This window comes from Ovis canadensis, chromosome 13 (assembly GCF_042477335.2).
Source record: "Ovis canadensis isolate MfBH-ARS-UI-01 breed Bighorn chromosome 13, ARS-UI_OviCan_v2, whole genome shotgun sequence".
NCBI classification, from domain to species: Eukaryota; Metazoa; Chordata; class Mammalia; order Artiodactyla; family Bovidae; genus Ovis; species Ovis canadensis.
Window position 1 is genome coordinate 38,230,645 of NC_091257.1, and position 19,163 is coordinate 38,249,807.

A 19,163-nucleotide genomic window follows, 5' to 3' on the forward strand; every position below is an offset into this window, starting at 1 on the left:
TCTGATTGACACATACTTTTCCAAATGAAACTAAAATGTCATTTGAGACATTTCTGTACTAATTTAATATGTGCTTTACTAAAGAGTACCCCAAAACAGAGTTCAAAGTAAATTATCAACTGTTAATAGTGTTTGATTTTCATAGTTCCCTGAATATTGTTTCTCTGCCTTATGCTCACATTCATATCAATGAGACTATTATTACAAATTACAAATTACTGCTATTACAGATAGAAAGGAGATGTTGATGGAATACTCAGTTCAGTTCAGTTACTCAGTCATGTCCTACTCTTTGCAACCCCATGGACTGCAGGATGCCAGGATTCCCTGTCCTCACCAATTTCTGGAGCTTGCTCAAACTCATGTCCATCGAGTTGGTGATGCCATCCAACCATCCTCTGTCGTCCCCTTCTCCTCCTTTCTTCGATCTTTCTCAGCATCAGGGTCTTTTTCAGTGAGTCAATTCTTTGCATCAGGTGGCCAAAGTATTGGAGTTTCAGCTTCAGCATCAGTCCTTCCAATGAATATTCAGGATTGATTTCCTTAGGATTGACTGGTTTTATCTCCTTGCAGTCCAAGGGACTCTGAAGAGTCTTCTCCAACACCACAGTTCAAAAGCATCAATTCTTCAGCATTCAGTTTTCTTTATGGTCCAACTCTCACATCCATACATGACTACTGGAAAACCATAGCTTTGACTAGATGGACCTTTGTCAGCAAAGTGATGTCTCTGCTTTTTAATATGCTGTCTAGGTTGGTATTCATAGCTTTTCTTCCAAGGAGCAAGCACCTTTTTAATTTCATGCCTGCAGTCACCATCTGCAGTGATTTTGGAGCCCAAGAAAATAAAGTCTGACACTGTTTCCATTGTCTCCCCATCTATTTGCCATGAAGTGATGGGACTGGATGCCATGATCTTCATATTTTGAATGCTGAGTTTTAAGCCAGCTTTATCACTCTCCTCTTTCACTTTCATCAAGAGGCTCTTTAGTTCCTCTTTGCTTTCTGCTATAAGGGTGGTGTCATCTGCATGTCTGAGGCTATTGATATTTCTCTCAGCAGTCTTGATTACAGCTTGTGCTTCATCCAACCTAGCATTTCACATGATGTACTCTGCATATAAGTTAAATAAGCAGGGTGACAATATACAGCCTTGAGGTACTCCTTTCCCAATTTGGAACCAGTCCATTGTTCTATGTCTGGTTGTAACTGTTGCTCCTTGACATGCATACAGATTTCTCAGGAGGCAAGTAAGGTGGTTTGGTATTTCCATCTGTTGAAGAATTTTCCACAGTTTGTTGTGATCCACACAGTCAAAGGCTTGGTGTAGTCAATAAAGCAGAAGTAGATGTTTTTCTACTCAGCCATAAAAAAGAATGAAACATTGCTGTTTGCAGCAACATGGATGCAACTAGAGATTATCATAATAAGAGAAGTAAATCAGAAAGACAAATACTATAAGATATCACTTATATATGGAATCTAAAATATGTCACAAATGAACCTATCTATAAAACAGAAATAGACTCACATTCATAGAGTACAGACTTGGGTTGCCAAGAGTGGGGAAAGACTGGGAGGTGGAATTTGCAGACATAAACTATTATATGGGATGTTTAAACAACAAGGTCCTACTGTATAGCACAGGGAAGTATATTCAATGTCCTTTGACAAACCATAATGGAAAAGAATATAAAAAGAAGAACATCTATATGTGTATAACTGAGTCACTTTGCTGTATAGCAGACAGAGGAGCCTGGCAGGCTCAAGTCTGTGGGGTTGCAAAGAGTTGGACACAACTGAGCGACTGAGCACTCACACAAGTCTTTGGTGGAGAAATATTCTTTAATGTAGCTCTTTATGTATGTATGTATGTATGTAGATGTTTATCCATGACTGCTTGTAAGCACACTATTGAGAAAACACAGCTCTTCTATCCACAGTAACTTGACAAAATGTAGAAGAAATTAATGTAACATAAATTATGAATTTTTAAGTCAAGCACCTGAGGATAGATAAAGATAATTAACAAAGGATAAAGTAAGTCTTGAAGGTTAGGATTTCTCTGGAGAAAATATCTTAGGAGGTTTAATTATTCCAAGTGTTTTAGAAAATTTTAAATTACACTTGCTAGTTTTTTTAAATCCATTTATTGTATCATATATTTATTGTTGTGATCCACACAGTCAAAGACTTTGGTGTAGTCAATAAAGCAGAAGTAGATGCTTTTCTGGAATTCTCTTTTTTGATGATCCAATGTATGTTGGCAATTTGATCTCTGGTCCCTCTGCCTTTTCTAAAGCCAGCTTGAACATCTGGAAGTTCTCAGTTGATGTACCATTGAAGCCTGGCTTGGAGAATTTTGAGCATTACTTTGCTGGCATGTGAGATGAATGCAATTGTGTGGTAGTCTGAACATTCTTTGGCATTTCCTTTCTTTGGGATTGGAATGAGAACTGACCTTTTCCAGTCCTGTGGCCACTGCTGAGTCTTCCAAATTTGCTGGCATATTGAGTACAACACTTTCACAGCATCATCTTTTAGGATTTGAGATAGCTCAACTGGAATTCCATCACTTCCACTAGCTTTGTTCATAGTGATGCTTCCTAAGGCCCTCATTTGACTTCGCATTCTAGGATGTCTGGCTCCAGGTGAATGATCACACTATTGTGGTTATCTGGGTCGTTAAGATCTTTTTTGTATAGTTCTTTTGTGTATTCTTGCCACCTCTTCTTAATTATCTTCTGCTTCTATTAGGTCCATACCGTTTCTGTCCTGTATTAGGCCCATCTTTGCATGAAATGTTCCCTTGGTATCTCTAGTTTTTTTGAAGAGATCTCTAGTCTTTCCCATTCTATTGTTTCCCTCTATTTCTTTGCATTAATCACTTAGGAAGGTTTTTGTGTCTCTCCTTGCTATTCTTTGGAAGTCTGCATTCAGATGGGTATATCTTTCCTTTTCTCCTTTGCCTTTAGCTTCTCTTCTTTTCTCAGCTATTTGTAAGCCCTCCTCAGACAACCATTTTGCCTTTTTGCATTTCTTTTTCTTGGGGATGCTTTTGATCACCGCCTCCTGTACGATGTCACGAACCTCTATACAAAGTTCTTCAGGCACTCTGTCTATCAGATCTAATCCCTTGTATCTATTTGTCACTTCCACTGTATAGTCATAAGGGATTTGATTTAGGTCATACATGAATGGTCTAGTGTTTTTCCTACTTTCTTCAATTTAAGTCTGAATTTGGCAATAAGGAGTTTATGATCTGAGCCACAGTCAGCTCCCGGTCTTGTTTTTGCTGACTGTATAGAGCTTCTTCATCTTTGGCTGCAAAGAATATAATCAATCTGATTTCGGTATTAACCATCTGGTGTTGTTCATGGGTAGAGTCATCTCTTGTGTTGTCAGAAGAGGGTGTTTTGTATGACCAGCATCTATTAACCTTTGCCCTTCTTCATTTTGTACTCCAAGGCCAAACTTGCCTGTTACTCCAAGTATTTCTTGACCTACTTACTTTTGTATTCCAGTTTCCTAAGATGAAAAGGACATCTTTTTTGGTGTTAGTTCTAGAAGGTCTTGTAGGTCATCATAGAACTCTTCAACTTCAGCTTCTTGGCATTAGTGGCTGGAGCATAGACTTGGATTACTGTGATATTGAATGGTTTGCCTTGGAAAGGAACAGAGATCATCTGTCATTTTGGAGATTGCACTCAAGTACTGCATTTCGGACTCTTTTGTTGACTATGAGGGCTACTCCATTTCATCTAAGGGTTTCTTGCCTGCAGTAGTAGACATAAGGGTCATCTGAATTAAATTCACCCATTCTGGTCCATTTTAGTTCACTGTTTCCTAAAACAGCCATCTCCTGTTTGACCACTTCCAATTTACCTTGATTCATGGACCTAACTTTGCAGTTCCTATGCAGTGTTGTTCCTTACAGCATTGAACTTTACTTCCACCACCAGTCACATCCACAACTGGACGTTGTTTTTGCTTTGGCTCCAACTCTTCTTCTTTCTGGAGTTATTTCACCACTCTTCTCCAGTAGCATATTGGGTACCTATTGACCTGGGGAGTTCATCTTTTTCAGTGTCATATCTTTTTGCCTTTTCATACTGTTCATGGGGTTCTCAAGACAAGAATAGTAAGTGCTTTGCCATTCCCTTCTCTAGTAGACTGCGTTTTGTCAGAACTCTCCACCATGACCTGTCTGTCTTGGGTGACCCTACATGGCATGGCACATAGTTTCATTGAGTTAGACAAGGCTGTGATCCATGTGCCTCCTGAGAAATCTGTATGCAGGTCAAGGAGCAACAGTTAGAGCTATACATAGAACAACAGACTGATTTCAAATTGGGAAAGGAGTACATGAAGGCTGTACATTGTCACCCTGCTTATTAACTTATATACAGAGTACATCATGCGAAATGCTGGGCTGGATGAAGCACAAGCTGTAATCAAGACTGCTGAGAGAAATATCAATAGCCTCAGACATGCAGATGACACCACCCTTATAGCAGAAGACAAAGAGGAGCTAAAGAGCCTCTTGATGAAAGTGAAAGAGGAGAGTGATAAAGCTGGCTTAAAACTCAACATTCAAAAAATGAAGATCATGGCATCCGGTCTCATCACTTCATGGCAAAAAGATGGGGAGACAATGGAAACAGTGTTAGACTTTATTTTCTTGGGCTCCAAAATTACTGCAGATGGTGACTGCAGCCATGTAATTAAAAGGTGCTTTCTCCTTGGAAGAAAAGCTATGACCAACCTAGATAGCATATTAAAAAGCAGAGACATCACTTTGCTGACAAAGGTCCATCTAGTCAAAGCTATGGTTTTCCAGTAGTCATGTATGGATGTGAGAGTTGGACCATAAAGAAAACTGAGCACTGAAGAATTGATGCTTTTGAACTGTGGTGTTGGAGAAGACTCTTGAGAGTCCCTTGGACTGCAAGGAGATGAAACCAGTCAGCCATAAGGAAATCAATCTGAATATTCATTGGAAGGACTGATGCTGAAGATCCAATACTCTGGCTACTTTGAAAATACCCTTTCTTTACCATTGCACTGATACTCCTTAAATGTTTTGCTGTGTTTCTGGTACAGTCTTATGAACTGGTATTCTCTTCCTTGATCATTTCTAACCTCATACACAGAGCATTCCTGCAGTATAATTGGTTGGTGTATTAGAGATTTCATTCAAAGAGTTATTTCAGATAAGCATCTTATATTGAATCTTTTGTGCCTAATGTGCTAAATCTTTTCACAAAGATCTAATAGAAAATTTTCTTTTTCAGGTATTATTCCCCTGGATATTCAGAAACACTTCTGCAGAGAGTGGACAGCTATCAACCACTTACTAACTGAGCAAAGTTACATTTTTATGCTCACATTGACAGCAGAGTATTTGTGAATGACATTTGTTAAAGCTCTTTTTAAGTATTTGAGCTAAATACATACTAATTTAGTCAATGTGAAATACTTTTGGATAATATTTTCTAAATTTATGTCAACACTTTAAAAAACTAGTGGTTTGAATGTATGAGGAACTAGTCATGATCCTTTGCATAGGATCTGTTGGAAAGGCAAATTTAAAAAAATAAACGGTCTTCACAAATTTACTATTGTTCCATTAAAGATCACACATGCACACACTTCTAACTAGATATAGATGAAAGATAGTGTTCAGAAACTCTTAATTAATTTGCCAGTTCCTCATGGGCACAGGCAAGGAAGACTGGTCTTGGAAAGTCTAAAGATATCCAAGGGAAGTAGTTGCAAGAGGACACAGATGACAAAGTGCAAGGCATTTGAAGATGCTGATGCTGGTTACACAAATGCATTATCTGAACACATGAACTCTATGGGTAACCTGGCAGGTTTTCCTAAAAATTTAGGAAGTTTCCTCTTCCTCCTAAGTTTTCTACCTCTCATCTTATTCTTCCCTAAACTGTTCCTGACCTTTCCTGGGACAGGACAGGGTAGAAGTCAATATTAAGCATTATACTATTGCAGACATCCCTCTCATTTTCATTGAAAGGTTTCTTCTTAGTCTAGGCCTGCGATTGAAGCAAGCAAGTAAAGTGGGTCCTCAGTATTCCCTTGTCCTAGTTTCACATTCCCAAGTTTCAAAAGTCAGATTTTCAGGGATTTAAGGAAAAATTTGAAAAGGATACCATTCGACTCAGACTTTACATGCATTTTCACAAATGGAGCTGAAAGGAAGTTAAGAGGGAGTTGTGATAAAATTTTAAATAAAAAAAGCATTAGTATTAAACACTGGGCTGGAAGAAGCACAAGCTGGAATCAAGATTGCCAGGAGAAATATAACCACCTCAGATATGCAGATGACACCATCCTTATGGCAGAAAGTGAAGAGGAATTAAAAAGCCTCTTGATGAAAGTAAAAGAGGAGAGTGAAAAGTTGGCTTAAAGCTCAACATTCAGAAAACGAAGATCATGGCATCTGGCCCCACCACTTCATGGGAAATAGATGGGGAAACAGTGGAAACAGTGTCAGACTTTATTTTTTGGGCTCCAAAATCACTTCAGATGGTGACTGCAGCCATGAAATTAAAAGACGCTTACTCCTTGGAAGGAAAGTTATGACCAACCTAGATAGCATATTAAAAAGCAGAGATATTACTTTGCCAACAAATGTCCATCTAGTCAAGGCTATGGTTTTTCCTGTGGTCATGTATGGAAGTGAGAGTTGGACTGTAAAGAAAGCTGAGCGCCTGAAGAATTGATGCGTTTGAACTGTGGTGTTGGAGAAGACTCTTGAGAGTCCCCTGGACTGCAGGGAGATCCAACCAATCCATCCTAAAGGAGATCAGTCCTGGGTGTTCACTGGAAGGACTGATGCTGCGGCTGAAACTCCAATACTTTGGCCACCTCATGCGAGATGTTGACTCATTGGAAAAGACCCTGATGCTGGGAGGGATTGTGGGCAGGAGAAAGGGACGACAGAGGATGAGATGGATGGCATCACCGACTTGGTACACATGAGTTTGAGTAAACTCTGGAACGTGGTGATGGCCAGGAGGCCTGGCATGCTGTGATTCATGGAGTCGTAGAGTTGGTCGTGACTGAGTGACTGAACTGAACTGATTGTCCTTTTTATTTTTCCTGAGTGGTGTTTCTAACCTTGGGGAATATATGATTGGGTTCAGGAGTCTTGGTTAGTTGGCATGTGTGTCTTTTTTTTTTTTTTTTCATTTAAAGGAACATTCCTGACAGTGATCTACCCTGGAGGCCTGAATAGGAAGTAAGTGATAACCAGAGAGCCCCTTGGACATAGTTTCCAATCAGGTTAGCCTTCAGGTTTCCTAATTGGACTCTTTTTTTCCCCTCTCAAAAGAAACCTATCCATTTATTTTTGATATTTTCTAGATTAATCTCTGTCATCATTTTCCAATAATATGTACCTTTGTTGTATCTTTTAAAATTTCATCATGCCTAAGACAATCCCATTTCTTTTTGCCTTGTATCAGTCTAGCAAGTGTTATGGGAATGGTGAAGTTCTCATTATGTATTTCTTGCTATTATATTTTATGTTTGAAAATTTTCACTTCTTACATCATTTCATACTTACCAAATGGTTTTAAACTAAGGAAAACAAAACATTTAATGGAGTTTGAATGGGTGCTTCAAGGTAATCATATGCAATTTGGAAAATGTATGCTATGAAATGTTTCTTGGCTTAAAGCAAAATGAAGCTTTCTTTATTCTTTGAAAAGTCTATTAAGAGATTAAAAAAAATTTTTTTCTATTTATACTAGAAGAAAAATAGCATTTGTCCTCTATTCTTTGTTATTTTCACCCCTGGTTAGAATTTTGTCAATTCCAATCCTCTGGCCTGAGCGAACCCTGTCTTACTATTTCCCCTCCCTGGCCCCTGAAGTTTATCTGAAATTTTCCTGTCCTTAGGATATCTCATTTAACTTAGATGAACAGCAATTTATTTTTAGGACTTCGGGAACAGAGTGGTTGAATCTTACTGTTGATTGAACTTTATTCATTCAGTCACCTGTTGCAGAAATAGGTGCATACGTATCAGTGATGCCTGAAAGGAGACTAACATTTGGGTTCTAGTCATGTCTGTCAATTAGTAAGACTGATAATACTTGTTCAGCTGACTCATGAGATGCTTATGAAGATAGCTTGCATTGATGCATAAAACAATTTTGTCAACTATTCCATTCTTTACAAACCAATATGTGATTTATGGACAATCTGTCAGTCAATGAGTATACCTTTTGGCCAGCAACTGGGCACACCAGGCCCCACACTCTTAGATAAGTGGAGTTAAATCAGATGATTTATGATAAAGAAAAGCTAAATTTCCTGCCCTCATGGAGTTTTCTAATATAAACACATTTGCCCAGACACAGGGATTAAAATGGATAGAAGACACTGAACACCAAACAGGCATATTTCATGCAGTATGTAAAAACAAATGACAACCTCATATTTACAACAGGAGGTTGATCTGTTTTTCTGACCTTTCCTCTCAAACTATCCCCTTAAATACAGGATTAAAGATTTGCTTGTTTCTAAACTTGATTTGAGGTCCTGCTTAACATAAACTCTGACCTTAAGTTCCTGGGTAAGGCCATCTCCAATTCAAGATGTCAAGTTTAGAAACTAACCTTGAAAGAATGAAGGATTTTTCTGTTGTGTTTTCAGATCTCCAACCCTTTCCTTAGATTCATAAACCCTGACCTTAAATTCGTGGGTAAGGCCAACTCCAGTCTAAGATGTCAAATTTAGAAACTGACCTTGAAAGCATGAAAGATTTGTTGTGTTTTCCAGTCATCTAACTTTGATTAAGTTAGGTGCTAGCAAATGGTGAGGTTTGTGTATACTATGTTTTATTTTGCTACAAAGGTCACTGTGTAGAAAAAACAGATTTGTAGCTCTTCTATTTCAGAGATTAGAAGGATTAAATGACCATCTTAATTATAACTATTGCATTTACCCATTGGTTAAGGCATTTTGGACTTTTTTTTTAGGATCAAACTGGCTTTTAATTATTTTTTTAATTGTTTAGTTGATTTGCAATGTTATAATAGCTTCAGGTGTACAACATGGTGATTCAATAATTTATACTGCATTTAAAGTTATTATAAAATACTAGCTGTATTCCCTGTGCTGTTTAATGTACCCTTTTATACATAGTAATTTGTGCCTCTTAATTCCCTACCCCTAACTTGCCCTTTCGCCTTTCCCTCTTCCCACTGGTAACCATGGTATCTGTGTCTGTTTCTGTTTTATTATATTCATTTCTGTATTTTTTATATTCCACATACAAGTGAGATCATGCAGTGTTTGTCTTTGTCTGACTTAGTTCATGTAGCATAATTCCTTCCCAAATCCATCCATGTTGTTACATCAACTATTAGTTTCTTTTACCTTGTTTTGTCACTGACAACTGTAAGGAGAGAAGAGGAGGAATTTGGATCATTAATTTGTAGCATGTCTTACTGACAGTTAAATACAGTGGTTTGTTCTGTTTTCTGAAGGTTATTTAATTAAATTCATGACCTAGGAAGCTAACTAGCCCCACATCTAAAATAATTGCTTCTCTGTTGGTGAGATGTAAAGCCAGGATTGATTTTCTCCTGGCTGATCGCTCTCCTTTCTGAGTCATGAATGTCATCTCCACTCTCCTCCCCACATAATTTGATCTCTGTATTTGATCACTATTTAGTATATACTTCACTAAACAGATGTCTGAGTAATTAAAATCCCACATGGGCACACTCATCAGTGAGCTACATCTATTTAACAGTCAGCCGAGAAACTTCTCACCCTCAGCTCTTCTCTCATCCTGGTGTCATCTGTCACTGGCCTTTAGCAGGCTTTAAATATTAGAGTTCAAACCTGGCTATGTTTGTTTTCCTGTATTCATAGAATCTCTCCTTTCATTCTCATCTTGCATTTTCCCCAGAGGTCCCTGATCTCTTTCTCCTTCAACTCAACTGGAGTTTATGTCCAGTTTTCTACCAGCATTCAAATTCTCATTGGATGAGTCATCCTATATTTCATTCATGCCAGCACCAGAAAAAAAAAAAAATCAGAACCATGGATTAAGAATGCTTTTTATTTTTTTTCCCCTGAGGCATAGCCAAATATTTCAGTCTGAACAATCCCCCCATTTTTTTTTTTTTTACACTATTTGAGATCAAATCCTGGAAACCTGTTTGGAGGCTACAGGTCACTGAAGGATTTTGATGGCCAAGAATTATAGAAGGAAAGAATGTGGGTTTGGAGCAGAAAAGGGAAGCTAGGAAGGACTTACTACATGAAATTTACTCACTTTTGAGAGAGGATTTAGAGAGAACTTTATTGATGAAAATGTTTATACTTAGGCAATATTCTTATGATAAATCTTACAATACTGATATAACATTACATACAACTTGAGGTCAATGCTATAATTTACAGAGGTAAAGGAATTCTCTTTGCAGTTGATGATGCCCATTGATTTTAGTAAAATTTTGAAATGAGTATAGAATATATATTTTCTGATACCTATCATTTGAGATTTGAACAAAATCAGATAAATGAGTGGGCAACAGTCATACAGCAAAATAATTCTTTATTTTCCTACTTTAAAATAGAATTCCAGTGCATTTAACATGGATCATTTTTATAGACATAAGTTTATCAGAACATGGGTGACTCTTGTGAGGTTCCCTTGTATTCATGACACTGGGGAATTTATAAGGTGATCGAAAGACAAGCAACAGGTTCAGAGGTTAATTAATACAATTTTAGTTCTATGACAGCAAATTCTGAAAGTATTTGTATAAACCTTATTACCATGACTGTATTTTAATACTACGTGAAACTTCTCTTTTGCTTGGAGCTTCTTGTTGGTTGTTTGGACATAACTCCTAGCCTTGTTGTCTAAACAAAGGTCAGGTAAATAAACAGAGACATAAATTAATAACAGGATTCTTGGACAAATAGTGACATGGACCAGGAGCTAGTATTTCAGGAAGGTAAACGAGTTCAACATGATGAGAACGCTTGTGGGCATGATTTCTTTCACCATTTATCATCCAGCATCACTACAGGCCCAATGGCTCCTGAGCTAGAACAATTTTCATTCTTCCAGTGCTCAGGGTAACATCCCCTTGCCTGTTCCCCAGCTCCCTTCCCCTCTATGCAACATGTGTTTCATCTATTTAAAGTTCAGGGCACTTTTTTTCTCTTATCCAAGTTTTGTAAGTCTTGTTTTCCCTCCAGTCATTCCTTATCACAGGTCGATCCATGCTCTGCTGTCAGTTTTTTTCAGATCATTAAAATAAAAGGAAAAGATGACTTAACTCCAGTAACCCATTTCTGGCTTCCCACTGCCTTAGTGTAAATCAGGGAGAATCTTTCCTGACCTTCTTACCATGTTGTGAGGGTCAGATGTGCTCTGGATACAAGGGCTTTATACATGGTTGCTTGTGGCCAAGGGGCTTGGGCTCCAGCCCCACCTGCCTGACTGAGATACAGTTTCAACCACTCCCTTGCTGTGTGAGCTTCAACAAGCTGCTTACTTCTTCTGTGCCTCAGTTTCCTAAGTGGAAAATGGAAATCATAAAAGTACGTAAGTCCTGGGGTTGTTTGCTGATGGTTACATGAGACAATTCATGCGTATTATGAAGTCAGTACATGCTCAAAACAGTCCCTGTTTTGAGCCCCCAGCAGGTGTTAGCACAAGTGCAGACATCTGTGAACTTCCTCCCAGCCTCGCCTCTGACTGTCCTTGTTCAGGTACTGCTGAAAGCTGGGCTGTATCCCTTGGGTGTGGTCTGTGAGCTAAAGATGGGGCAGGATGTAAGAATCCTGGCTAAGCACACACCTTTGTGGATTGACAGGCCTCTCTTTCTCCAAATTGTGTTCACTGGGCAGAGCTTCTCCTCTAATGACATGTTTATGTTGATACTTCACTTTGCTGCCTTTTTAAAGCCACAGAGATACATCTTTCCTAACCTGGAAAATGGAGATAGTAAGAATATCTACCCCTAGATTTGCAATGAGAGAAGTCAAGTGAACCCTGTAGGAGGAGACAGGGAAGTACAGTATTCTAGGGTTTGCTTTTGAAAAAGAACTGGAAAAAAAGTTATCATGTAATTCAAATATCATCACTTTGTACACATGAAGTAAGGTGGAAACAAATCAGAATATATCAAAAGCAAAACCTTGCATTCTAAAAATGGGACAAATGATTCTTCCAAATGAACTCTCTTCTTCAAAGTGGTTTCCTCTGAATTCATAAGACATAACCCATAATACAAGGATGCTGTTTTTGCCCCAAAGGTATTGGGATTTTTTCTTTGAAAAGGCTTTTAAGTACTGTGGTGCAAATACTAACTCTACATTTTATATTTATGACAAATATCTTTCTACTTCTCAACTTTTTATTTCTTGTTATTTTTGACTTCTTGTTGTTCAGTCACTAAGTCATGCCTGACTCCTTGTGACCCCATGGACCCCATGGGCTGCAGCACACCAGGCTCCTCTGTCCTCCACTGTCTCTCAGAGTTTCCTCAAATTCATGTCCATTTAGTGATACTATCTAACCATCTCATCCAAAAATGTCCCTCTCATTTTTGACATACAGATGTTCTAAATGTTTATGCAGATACATCTATGTATCTTCCATTATTTTGCATTTTTCCCACTCAAAATTCCTTATTTAAGGGACTCATTTATATTTTCTTTTAATATTTCATGTTTGCCTCTTTAATCCACTTGGGATTATTTCAGTAAATTGTATGAAGTGAGCATCTAATGGACTAAATTATTGGCCAGTTTTGAATACTCTATGTCCTCCTCATTGGTGATGCTTCATTTATGGACATATTAAATTTTCTTTCAGGACTTTTTCTGAAACATTCATCTGTTTGTCAAGCTTTTCTCAGTCATTCAAAATCGCTGTAATTACTTTGGCTTTATAATTTGCATTAACATCTGGTACAGTGAATCTCCTATTATTATTCTTTCTTTTCAAAAGTATTCTGGCTTTGATTCTGTTTTTTCTTCCAAATAGCAATTTTTTTTTCATTAAAAAACAATCTTACTGGAATTTGGTTAAAGTCACAAATAAAGGAACAGATACATTTACCTAGAAGCATATCAGATTTCTCAATCTATTTACATCTTTTGCTTTCATGCTTGTTTCTTTCTTTCTTTGCATCAGTCAGTCCCTTCCAGGTGCTGCCAATATATTTATATGTTAATAGAATCTTTTAAAAATATATATTTCCCAACAGGTTATTACTGGATCTGGAAAGGTTGCTGGTTTTTAATAGTCATTTTAAATAGCTTTTTAATCATGTCTCTTGAGTTTTCTAGGCAAAACATCCGCAAATAAAGGTAAATTTTCTTCTGCCTTCAGTATTTTACCTGTTATTTGTTTCTTGTCAGAATTATTTCGGCATAACTTTAAAGGATAGAGTTGATAGTGAGCATCTTTATACCTGATTTTAAGGAGAATGCCTCTCCTGTCATATCACTGGATATGGAAATTTGAAAAAACACCCCAAAGAAGATTGAATAGTAAAAAGAACTCTCATTGCCCATTACCTAGCTTCAACAATTATCAATATTTTGGCAAATGTTTAAGATTATAAATTAATCCAGAGTTTTTAGATGCTAATTTGAAAATATCTATTCAGAAATGGATCCAGCAATTACATTGCTAGGCATTAATCCTAGTACACCAGTACCAATAAGCAAAGATATGCAAGGATGCTAATGTAACTGTATAGAATTGCAGAAAACTAGAAAATATTTCCCAATAGGTGAATGAAAAATAATGGCACATTCATATATGTAAACTGTTCTATAATTCATGTATATTCAAATAATAAACTATGAAAAAATTTTGCACATCTATGTGCTGATATGGGAGGATGTCCAAGATACCATATATAATGAAAAAATCAAGTGCTGAATAATCTGTATTCTATTAATATATTTTTTCAAAAGGCAGTAGTCACATACTTAAAAAACATTTTTTTTTGGCTATCTTGTGCAGCATGTGGGATCTTAGTTCCCTACTGCTGCTGCTGCTAAGTCACTTCAGTCATGTTTGACTCTGTGCTACCCCAGAGATGGCAGCCCAATCAGGCTTCCCAATCCCTGGGATTCTCCAGGGAAGAACACTGGAGTGGGTTGCCATTTCCTTCTCCAATGCATGAAAGTGAAAAGTGAAAGTGAAGTCACTCAGTCGTGTCCAACTGTTTGCAACCCCATGGACTACAGCCTACCAGGCTCCCCCGTCCATGGGATTTTCCAGGCAAGAGTACTGGAGTGGGGTGCCAACTTGCTTCCCCTGTATTTAAAGCTCGGAGGCTTAACCACTGGACCGGCAGGGAAGTCTTAGTCATATGCTTTTATGGCAAGAATACTGGAGTTGGTTGCCATTTCCTTCTCCAGGGGATCTTCCAAACCCAGGGATTGAACCTGCGTTTCCTGCATTGGCAGGTGGGTTCTTTACCACTGAGCCACCTGAGAAGCCCCATTATTTTTATAAAACCTTATTAAAGATATTATGTTTGCTATTGGTTTAATATTTACTAAGAGATTTCTAAAAATTTAGTTGTTTTAATGAGGTTTAGGTGTTAGATTTTTATCATCTATTGAGATAAGGTTTTGTCTTATATGGCCTAAATGTATGATTTGTTATTTCAAATATTTTCCTATTATTAAAATACTCTGGCATTTCTAGGACAAAATCTTCCTGATCTTATTAAAAATTACTTGTTTCATTGAAAATAACTTGCTGATGTTTCTGGGGGGAACTCTGGCATTTGATTTCTTATGTGAGTTTATATTTTTGACTATTCTTTTTGTACTTTTGATAGGTTTTATAGTTATATTTGCTTCATAAAATGAATTACATTTTAATATATTTATATATTCAGAAAGGGAATTATATGTCTTTCAAAATTTGCAAGAATTTGCTTATAAAGTCTCTAAGATGAGCCTTTTTTGACTTCTCTGGTTTTGATCTACTTACTTTTTCTAACTTACTGATAAAATTTAGGTGACATATATTTTTTCTGAAAAAAGTATTGGAATATAGCTAACTATATACATAGCATTCTCAGATAATTTTTTTTAAAAACTCAAACTTCTCTGTATCCCCTTTATAATTTTACTTATATTTTCTTTATTTAATTAGAGTTGCCAGATATTTCTCTACTTTCTTCCTAGTTTTTCCAAATATTTACTTTTGGAATTGATCAATAATTGTGGTTTGTTTTCTCATTTATTAATTTCTGCTTCAATCTTTCCTTAATTCTTTTCTCAGAGTTTAATTTTTTTTTTTAAGTATTACTTCACTTATTTTTATTCTTTCACATTCATTGTTCTCCTGCTAATCAATGTTCCTAAACTTGGTCTGGTTTCAAATGACTCTGGGGTATTTCTAAAAATTAAATACACTCTCAAAAGAGAAAGATTTGCTATTCCTGATGATGTCGTTTAAAAGAATGTGACTCAGTGTCTTATAGAACTCTAAAGAATTCTAAAAATGTTTAGTGACAAGTGCAGCAAGCTTATGACCTATTCTGAGAGGGCCAAAATCTATAAAACCTATACATTTTCTAGAATGTTATCTGCCTTCATGTATTTGGAAAGAATCAAGGGCTAGGAGTTAAAGAGAAAGTCTCACAGTTGCCTAATGGGATGTCCTCTAATATCACATGTCTATAAATCGATATTTTAAAATGCTTTTTCTTTATGTGAAAATGCATTTAAATACATTTTGAACACAGCCTGGCTTCATGATTGCTTGTGATTGAAATTAACCCTAGATAAAACATTTTTCAAAGGCAAAGATGAAAAATTGTTCATTTGATAGGATGACAAAGTTTTCCCTGCAAAAATCAATGATACAGATAAGAGAGAACATGTTTTTAAAAATAATTTTTACATGCTATGAAACACCAGATTATACACAATAAAAATGTCTTTAGCAAAAAAAAAAAATTTGCTGATAGAAAGGTAGATTTGCAGGTGTGACCTTTGCCATCATATGTAGATCATCATCAGATCCACGTGTTTGTAGAATTATGTAACAGTGTTTAAGTGGCCAGGAAAGGGAGGGTTTTGTGGTCAAGAAAGTGGAAATGTCCTATTTAACATTTGACCCTGGCCAGTCTCATCTCAAATTACTGTTGCTCAAGTTACAGATGGTTAGCAAGCCAAGTGGGAGGCAAGAGAAAGGGCTGACAAACCTACAGTTAACAGGAGGCCACAAAGCCAGTGGCCTCAAGTCTTCCATATTTAAAGCAGTGCAAAGAAAAAAATTGTCTTGCACAGCATTCTGGACCAGAAGACGTTGCTGTAAATAGGTTTAACATATCCTTCCCTAATAATTAGGTTTTAGGAAAGATAGGACATAGTTTTATGAATGAACTGAAAAACATATAATTAGACCACCCTTCCCAACCGATAGCTTTATGATAATGATTGAAAAGCAGTTTTTTCCTTTTGCATCTCAAGTTTTTAAGCTTCCAATTGTTTAAAACATACAAGTGCCTGTGCTCTAGGAATTTACTGGAGAGAAAACACCACTAGGAACTAGTAAGTGGAAAAAAAATTTTTTAATCTCTACTAATACAAAAGCAAGTATACATAAATTTATGTATTTAGTATTGGTTTCAACCGACTGCCTCGTAAAGCAGTTCAGGGCTAACAGGAGAGTACATCAGAGTCAAAAATAATCCTAATGTTGTTTGCTATTATGGCTGTGAAAAGTTCAGTCAAGTACAGACTGAAAGCCCAAAGGATGCTAAAGGATTATCTAGAAAGCAGAGCCTCAAGCCAAGTTTAAGTGCTAAGATTTTATTAGGAGGTAAGACCCCAGGGCAGCAAGGGTGAGGGGAAAGGCAATGAAAAGCAATGCTTCACTAAGCTGAAAACAACTTGAGGAGAAAGTACAGCTTCCAGACAGCCACACTGGGACCTGCTGCCTATGGAGAAAACAGGAGAGGTACTTATTTCTTGCTCTCTGCCCTCTGTTGTAAGTTTGTCTCACAGGTCCAGGCAATTGCCAGAGACAAGAATAGGCTGAACCTCTATTTTTTTCCGCCGAGTCTGGGGCTGGTGGGAGGGGCCAGGGCCCCTCTGCACTAAGCTAGAGGCTAAGATGAGAGAGGGGGTGCAACTGAGCAGACCCGGGAGGTGCACAAGCTGGGTCTGGCACAGCGCATCCTTTTAGGACCTGAGCTATTCCTAGTGCTGGTGTTCACTGATTCATAGGGGGGGAGGAGCCACTCAATTCAGAGATCGCACAGATAGCGCTCAGATTGTGTAAATGCAATTATTTTCCATCAAACTGTCTCATGTTCCTCACTATGCTTACTCACTGCTTTAACTCTTCCCCTCCCAAGAGTTTCTGAGGTGTAATTTAAATCCGATTCTTTACCGTCTGAGCCACTAGGGAAGCCCAAGAATACTGGAGTGGGTAGCCTATCCCTCCTCCAGGACATCTTCCCGACCCCAAAATCGAACGGGGGTCTCCTGAATCGCAGGCGGATTCTTTACCAGCTGAGCTACCAGGGAAGCCCAATTTGAATATAACAAAACCCTCCCGTTTGAAGACTACAAAGCCTTAGATTTTGGCAACTGCACACATCCTGTAACATCCAGTTCTATCAAGGCGTGGAATCGTACCATCGCCCCCAAAGTTCCCTCCTGCTCCCCTGCCTCCCATCCTCTCGCCTCTTTCATCTCCCTCCAGGCAACGGCTTTCCACACCAGTTTTGCTTCTTCTAGAATTTCAGATAAATGCAATCGGATAGACTGAGGTCTTTCGGGTTTACTCCCCTATCCCTACCTGTACCAAGCAATTATTATTATTTTTTTAGATTCATCTTTGTTGCTGCCCGTATTGATAACTGGATGCATTTTTACGCTTCGCTGTTTTGGAGAACTTCCTCTGTGTGCTAAACGTCGGGCACTTTACCTGCTTTCGCCGTTTGGAACCCTCACAACTACCCTGCTTTACAGCAGAGTAACCCGAGGCTAAGGGCGCCCGGCTGGGGAGCTTGGGAAGGAGGCGCGGGGCCGACACCGGCTAGGCAGATTATTACGCTTGCCCCGGGCGGGAGCCCGATCTGCGGCACCTGCGGCTGGAGAGGGGAAGAGTGGGTCTGGCCGTGTACAGCCGCGGGCCAGACAAACGCCCCGGGACGGATGCCTTGCCGGGCCGCCCGCGAAGCCAGAGCCATGGAGGGTACTCCATCCTACCGTACCCGGGCCGCCGGCCTCCAGGGCTGCCTGCTCTGGCCAAGAGTAGGGGCGGAGCCGCGGACTGGCGGCTCGCAAGGGCGCGGAGGAGCCGCGTTTCCGCGGACGCGTCACTTTGCCGGGCGTTTCACCGCGCGCCGTTTCCCTCCGCGCGGACGGCGCTACTTCCCGCGGGGCCCGAGGACCCCAGTTGTCGGTGAGGGGAGCGTGCAGTTGGCTGCGGCGGCGTTGCCCGCTGCAGAGGAACTAGCGAGAAGAGTGGGGCCAAGTCGCTTTCACCTCCTCCGCGGCCGCCTCTCTGTGGTCGTCCGCGGAGGCCTGATTTGATGGACCCGGTGGAAACAAAGATGCCGGTGCTGTGCCCTCCGGCTAGGCGCGGCCTGGTCGCAGCTATTGTCTGGCTGCCTGACGGGAAGCAGCAGCTCTATTTTTCTTTTGCCGAACTTGGTGTTTCGCGGCTGCGGAGGGACTGACGAGGAGCCTTTGTCTGCGGGAGAAGAGCTGTGGCGAAGCGGCTCTTACTGAATGGCCACCGGGGCGCTCTCTGCGGGCTCCGCTGGCGATGTTTTCCTTGTCATTTAAACCCGGGAAAATCTGCTTTTCCTCTCCTGACGTTTTCATTCTAATTGGAGTCTTGGCGTCTGAGTCGTAGAGGACTACCCTCCATCTCCTTTAGCGAATCCGAAATTTGAGGGGCCGAGTTCTCTTCGGACCCTTAGCACATTTTTTCCTCCCTCAGAAAGAGTTGAATTGGAAAACCGTGGAGGTGGGCGAGGCTCACACAGACTCAGCCCTGAGATTTGTTTTGCTGAGTCCACGCTGATGCCTCAGACGTAGGCATGAGGAGGGGGTTTAAGGTTCTTTGGGGACCCCATTATTCTATGACTTCTTAGTGGATATCC

General features: G+C 39.1%; 1 protein-coding gene across 2 annotated transcripts in view; it reads left to right on the forward strand.

The window, feature by feature from the left end:
- The window catches only part of SPAG6 (sperm associated antigen 6), a 60,580-nt gene extending 54,966 nt beyond the window's left edge, over window positions 1–5,614 (forward strand). Inside the window, exon 11 of one of the 2 annotated variants that reach the window (XM_069547414.1) lies at window positions 5,295–5,614. In XM_069547414.1, coding sequence (XP_069403515.1) covers window positions 5,295–5,364 — 70 coding nt within the window. In that variant the 3' untranslated portion in view covers window positions 5,365–5,614. The remainder of the gene's footprint in view (window positions 1–5,294) is intronic. The other variant, XM_069547415.1, reaches the window with a different exon arrangement.
- Window positions 5,615–19,163: the final 13,549 nt, after the last annotated feature.